This window comes from Molothrus aeneus, chromosome 2 (genome assembly GCF_037042795.1).
Source record: "Molothrus aeneus isolate 106 chromosome 2, BPBGC_Maene_1.0, whole genome shotgun sequence".
In the NCBI taxonomy this organism is placed as follows: Eukaryota; Metazoa; Chordata; class Aves; order Passeriformes; family Icteridae; genus Molothrus; species Molothrus aeneus.
In genome coordinates, this window is record NC_089647.1 from 21,217,605 (window position 1) to 21,224,361 (window position 6,757).

Sequence of the window (6,757 nt, forward strand, 5' to 3'; positions counted from 1 at the left end):
GCATGCATGCCCTTCTCTTTCCTTCCCTGAAGAACTTTTGAATTCCTTTGGCCGATTTCAGTCAAATGCGAGCGATCAGGAACTTTGAGACTTCCTCAAGTTTTGCAAAAATAAACACTAGGCTGAGTAGAACAAAAAAACTCTATAAATTCATTTCTCATTAAATATCAGAAAGTACATACAACATAAAGACATCAAAAATATGGTTTCATTTTATCTTATCATACAGCTGTGTGGTACAGGTATCACAAGAGCATCTAGCCACTGAGAAAGAAAAAAGTGCTCTAATTTTAAAATGGCTTGCACAAACACGTAAGTGTCCAAATTTCCCAAAAGAGCTGTATGAAGTTCAACAACTTAGATACCCTTTTCAACCACTTAACAGGTAGTGTTAGCCAACTTCCATCACCCAGCTTCAAAAAATTCACTTCAACACTGACCAGTATTTATTATAAGTAATGTTCTCTGTGAAAACTGAAGAATGAGATACGCTATTTCACTTTACATTTCCTTCTGTAAAGCTCTGAACAACATATTCTATTTAGGTTAGAAATCTTAAATATAAAATCTACCTTAGCTGGAGGCTAAGCCATCTAAGAACCAATGTCCCAAGCTGAAAACAAATTATAGTGTGCTGTTAGCACACAAGAATGAAAATAACTATTCCGTTCAATTTGTTTCAATGAAAATGTGTTAACAGTATTTCCTTAACATGTACTGCAAGAAAAGGCAGTCACTCTTGAGAAACTGTACTAATCGTAGGTACACTAACCAGCATTTTAATCACCTGGCTACTCAAAACCCAGTTTACATACCTGGCCTGTGCTCCACAGCACAAGGTGAGCAATGAAAGCACAAGAAACATTCTGCTATGTCAGTGTCCATCCAGCCCAGTTCTGTCTCCAGCAGTGACAGCAGGAGATGATTACTTAAAAGCAGTATTTCATGGCCGTTTTGTGTTCCATTCCCATTGTGCACCCATACCCCCACATCTCAACTTTCTGAGAATGGAAAATTAAAACTGCCATGGTGGCTGTAAAACTGGGAGGTAGTGAAGGAGGCTCATAGAACACTCCAGCTTCCAAGCTGAGCCAAGTGTCACCCTGACTTATTAAATATGGCAAAGCAAACCATAGTTTTAACAGTTTCCTGCAAGGGAAAATTAAAACAAACAAACAACAACAACAAAAACCCGGCTTTTCCAGATACAAAATGAGAAGGCAATAACTTGTCTACACAAGGGGCACAATCAAGACTAGCTACCACATGCCAGCAAGCCTTGTGCACATTCAGCAATCTGGACAAATCCTAACTTGTTCCCATGCTTCATCAAGTGGATTTAATATTATGTCTCCATTTAATCTTGTGCAAATGTGTTCAAACAAACCTTACAGCCTACCTCACATCTACACCACCCTCTCCTGGTCTCAGTCCCACACATCAACTTCAGACTACCCCAAGCACTGCTGAGATAGAAATGTTTCCAGGGTGCTCAGATGCAACACTGGTGGATGATACCAGATTGGCTGGTTCTGTAACTTAGAAGAACCAGAAAATACCTGTCTTAACTGGCAAATGATGACCAAGGTTTCATTCACCAACAGCTCCTTGCCAGCAAACATATTCCTGTCTCTTCACTGCAGTGAGAAAAACCCACAGGATCTTCCCTTGCATTGCGCTTGGATGCCACTGCTCTGAAACAGGTCAATTCCCCCCACACGTCATCCTGCAGGCAAAAAACTGTCAGCACAACCCACCTGCAAAAATTACCTGCCCAGGAGGGAGTTATGTTAACTTACAACTACATGAGGAAAAAAAAAAAAGAAAAAAAGATTATGGCAAAAACACAACTTCAATTTCTTTATTACTCTGAGAAAGGGACTTCTCCCCTCATCCCACATGTGATGCAATTTGTATTTTATAAACACACACACATTCCGTATTGACTATTAAATGGCCATCACATTTCCTCTGCCCACCTCTGCTAAGGCCCAGGGTAAAGCTTATGCCCCTCACACCATTCTCATTTCACTGCTGGCCTCAGGACTCCACAAAGCAGGGAAAACAAGCAGTGCCTGGATACCTCTGCAATGCAAATGTCAGTCTGCAGATCCAGTCCAACAAAGAACTTTTCTAAGCTCTGCAGTAGATCCCTATTTTAGTGTTTCTGACCTGCACTCACAACAAGGGCTAAAACTATTCTTTTAAAAGTGAGTTGAAGAGTCTGTGCAAATCTAAGACTGCTAGCCACACACTTCACAAATGAAGTTTCCTACTGGCTAGTGGCCCAAAAGAAAGCAATACTGCAGCTCAGGAAATGGCAACTTACACTATAAATCAAGAGATATTAAGAGTTTCAGTGATTAAGAGAGACCATAATTTCACTCCTGCCTGCTCTTAAAACCAGTTCGTAGATTATTCCATTCTGGCCTTCCTAACAGAATGGAAGATCAACTGGCTCTGTAGGCTTTCCAGCCTTCCCTTCAAAGTCAGGGCAAGTGGAAGGTATTCCATTTTTTTTACCTTACTCTTCCTGGCTCTCCTTTTACACTAGAATGTAAAAAAAAAACTGGCATACCATACTCCAGTTTTACTGCTGCTGTTAGGGCTAGGAGCAGAGGTAACTGAACAGTTCCACACAAGTTTAGGTTATTATCCAGGGACACTCACAGTTCTCTTACTCTGTGACAGTGCTATAAAGGGTCTTCCTCACAGGATACCAAGGCGTGATTTTTGCCTTCAAGACCAAAGAACAACCAAGCTTGGAACACTGAAGAGCCAATCCAGCTGAGCAAAATAAACTTTAAAGGGACATGGTATTTCAGAATGATAGGTACAGAACAAGCAAGAACTACTGCTGCAGGGTATTTTACCACATTCTGTACCTGCATTTTTTCAACCCATTTTTCCAAAGGTAGTAACACTACATGCAACCCACACATTCCCTGCTTTTGCTTCACAGCCCATGCTAGCTAATACTGCCCATCACTTTTCAACCTCTCTGCACAAATACCACTACTGGAATTGGTATCAGTGATTAATACGCTAAACTGCAAAGTGAGAGCTGCTGAAAAGAGACTTATAAAGAAAACAACAGTATGCACATCCTGTTTTCCTCTAGACCTCAATATACATCAAATCAAGAAAAGCTGATGTTTTAGGCTCTTCTGGAAGGAGGGTAAAAGAAAAATTTAAGCTTTAGAAAATTCACACAGCAAATAACATGTTCAAGTAGCTTTATTTTCATTTCCCTTGAAGACTGTGAGTAAGTATACAAGCAACCATACATAACATTCTGCAAAAGCAGAAGAAACTGGATTAAAGGGGAAGTTTAGGGGGTGGTTTATTCTCTACACAGCTTCTGGTATTTTGAGAAAATTGACAGTAGAAAACAGACACTGAAAAAGGAAAAATTCTGTACATTCAGTTACCCCATAAATTAGTTAATTAGTATTACTATACTATAGCTTATCTATAAATCTAGAGAAATTGATGAATAAATTATTCAAATGAAAGACAAATTACATGTCATAAGCTTGAAAAACTAAACTCCTCAAAACACAGGGCACACTTCAATTGATTAGGTTGAAGTGCAAACATCTGAAAGTTCTCTGTTAAAAAAGGTATTTCAAGAAGTCTTGAGCCAATCCCTAAAATGCATTTAACTAGGGAACCAAGGCAGAGTACCTCACATCACACATGAAGTAAAACCAACCTTTTATGCTCTTAAGTAAAATAACCTTAAATGTTAAATGTACAAAGACAAACTAGATCCTGTCTATAGCTAGCAAGCTATACTGTGGTGGAACAAAAAAAAAAAAAAACCACAAAACCAAAAGCCTTTCCTCAAAAGCCCTTTTAAGTCAGTGGTGTAGACAACCTCATTGAGACTCATGGTGGTCTCACAAGTTTTATGTTCAAATGATCCATCTGACTGCATCCTCTTCCAGGCCAGTGTATTTGAATCAACACCCAGAAGCATATGAAACAACACCAAGAAGAAAACCACAAATCAGCCAAAGCTGGTTTATGTTAACTTTTCCAAACCTGTTTTGGGGAGACAAACCAAACTTTTAACAAGAGACACCAATCACAGCATGCTCAGAAACCAACAAAGAGAACAAGCCTGAGACAGAAGTGCTAATGGCACAAATAAGCTATCACAACAGCTTCTATCCAGAAATGAACACGTAAGGAAGAAAGCAATCATCTAAAATCTTCTAAAACTGCCTCTGCTTGTAAGCTATCAGAGTCTTGAGGAGAAGGTAAGGGAGAAGCATCTCAAGCACTTCCCACTGCAAAGGAGATCTGTCACCACTTCACCTGCTGCATTTCCCTCTTCAGTCAGGCAACTCCCCTGCATAATTGCTAAAACCATTAACAGCACACATAGTACATATCAACATAATGTCTTGTCCAACACCTTGCTCTAGCCAAAACCCCTGTAATCTCCCAACCTGTTCATAACTTTGGACTCAGGTACTGGTGATCTTTCTGTCAGCTTTCAGGTTCTAGTGTCTCAACTGAACCCTCTGCCACTGTTCCCATGGGCACATCCCCAACTGGCAACTGCTTCCAGAGAAGATCTTTTCCTCCTACCTTTGAACAGGGAGGGATAAGGACACTGGGCGACTCATGAGCCTCACGGGATCATTCATATATCCCACAAGCATGAGAAGTCTGCTAAAGCCAATATGACCTTCAGGGAGACCTGAGACTAAGACACCTTTAATTCTGTTGCCTTAATAACAGCCATAAGCCTAAAATGTAACTTAATGAACTGTATCAGTTCAGCAGAGACAGATGAGGTAAAGGAGCAGGTACTGCATCAGATTGGAGAAAAAAGGTAAGCTAATTTATTTAAGTGAAATAAAAACCAGAGCTACAGCTGGTGAAGCCCTACATGTGAAAGGAGAGTTATTTGACTTTCGAAATATCACTTCTGAGACCTAGTCAGACAAGCATACTGCGTGTTGATGGGCAGGAAACCCTGCTCCATGCACATTTCCTTCAACACCTCTCTGGATTTAGTTCCTTCAGCTTAAGGAGTGACAATGTAGTACCATGGCACTCTCCAGAGAAATATTTTATATATACCTTTTCTCTGTAACATTTTCATATTTTTTATCTATAACATTTCCACACAGTTCAGCTGAATTACCAGATTAAAATAAGTAATCTTATCCCATCACTAAGCTCAATCTTAATAGTTCTGCAATCACACTACGTGAGAACAGCTCAGTAAAATACGGATGAAAAAAGAGAAAAAAATTAAAGAAAACTAGATAGAAAGTTTCAAGTAGGTAACAACACAACAGGCACAAATCGCAGATCAGCCGCTCATCTCCCTGGAAATTCTGAGAAAGGGCAGCAGGACTGATCTCACCACTTGCTCTAACTAAAACTGAAACACCATCTCCGCTGTCAAATAAAATACAAATAGTTAAAAAAACCAAAAAACCAAAAATAAAAAAAGGCAGCGGACATTAAACTTCCAGGGTTTGTTTCTTTCCTCAAATGCAAATAATGGATTTGCATAGCTTAAGGCAGAGTCTACCCACAGAGCCATTGTTCCTTCCCCGAGGCCTTCGGGATTTCCAAGGAGCAGCTCCCTTTCGGTACCCTCGCTAGAAGCAATCTTTTATCCGAACCTGCCTGACCGGCAGCCATGGCAAAACGGCCGGGGATTACCCGACCCAAGCAATTCAACAGAAGCCACGAAATCTCCCGTCCAATTTTACTTACGGGTCGCCGTCAGCTCCGCCCGGAGGCTCCCCCTGCGTGGGGCTATTCTGCCCGCATGAGCTCACCGTTCCCCAGCCCTGCTCTGCCCACCTCGGAGCACCCGGCCCCGCGCCCATTATCGCCCTATCCATCCCCCCCTTCCCGCACTCGCCTGCCGCCGGCGCGCCCGCCGCGACTCACCGCCCACGGGGAACCCCGAGGCGGCTCCGCCCGCCGCCCCGGCCTGCCAGCGGAGCTACTCCAGGAGGCTGGGAGATGGCGGGCGGCTCCCCCACCCCGAGCCCACCAGAAGCAGCCGGGGAAAGTCGGGCGGCCCCTTCCTTCCGTCAGCGGTCCCCACCCGGAGCCGCCTACCTTTGTGCGGAGGCGCACAGCTGCCCGCCGGACCCTCCCGCGCTGCCCGCTGCCCGAGGTGGCAACACCCGGCCCCGCATGCGGACCCGGGCAGCGCCTCAACCCGGCCTGTGCCCCGCTCCCCGGCGCCGGCCGCCCGCCTGCGGCATCAGGCGCATCCAAGAGCCGCCGGGAAAGCGGGGGGTGGCGGCACTTCGGTTTCTGTTGGGCTCACCCCACCGGGAACCGGCTCCGGGCTACACCACCGTATTAAGATTTTTTTTTTTTTCCGTGAAGTTCCCAGGAATCTCTGGGGAAGGTCTGGGATGTCTCATCTCACCAGCTCTCAAAACCAATTAAAATTGTGTTCTCTTCAAAGGAGGCTTGTAGAGGCAGGCTCCATCCCTCTAGAAATTCAGTTTAATTCCTTGAGTGCTTTCACAGAGGAACACGCCGATGTATTGAAAGAGCTAGCTCTACCTTTGAATACGCGGTAATTTACATTGAATAACAATGTTTTTGGCAGCTGCTGCCATCAGCATTCACCTGAAGGAAATTTTAAAATTGGAAGCATGCATACAAACTACACTATGTTAAAGCTGGAAGCTTTCCCGTCTGAAATGACGCAACAAGATCATGGAACGGTTAAGGTTGGAAAAAACCCCCGACATCCATCGTG

At 43.4% G+C, this 6,757-nt stretch overlaps 1 protein-coding gene across 1 annotated transcript in view; it reads right to left on the reverse strand.

Annotated features, from left to right (window-relative positions):
• ST3GAL6 (ST3 beta-galactoside alpha-2,3-sialyltransferase 6) overlaps positions 1 to 6,191 on the reverse strand; it is a 318,443-nt gene extending 312,252 nt beyond the window's left edge. Inside the window, exon 1 of the mRNA XM_066572063.1 lies at positions 6,100 to 6,191. Coding sequence (XP_066428160.1) covers positions 6,100 to 6,179 — 80 coding nt within the window. The 5' untranslated portion in view covers positions 6,180 to 6,191. The remainder of the gene's footprint in view (positions 1 to 6,099) is intronic.
• Between the last annotated feature and the right edge of the window lie 566 nt (positions 6,192 to 6,757).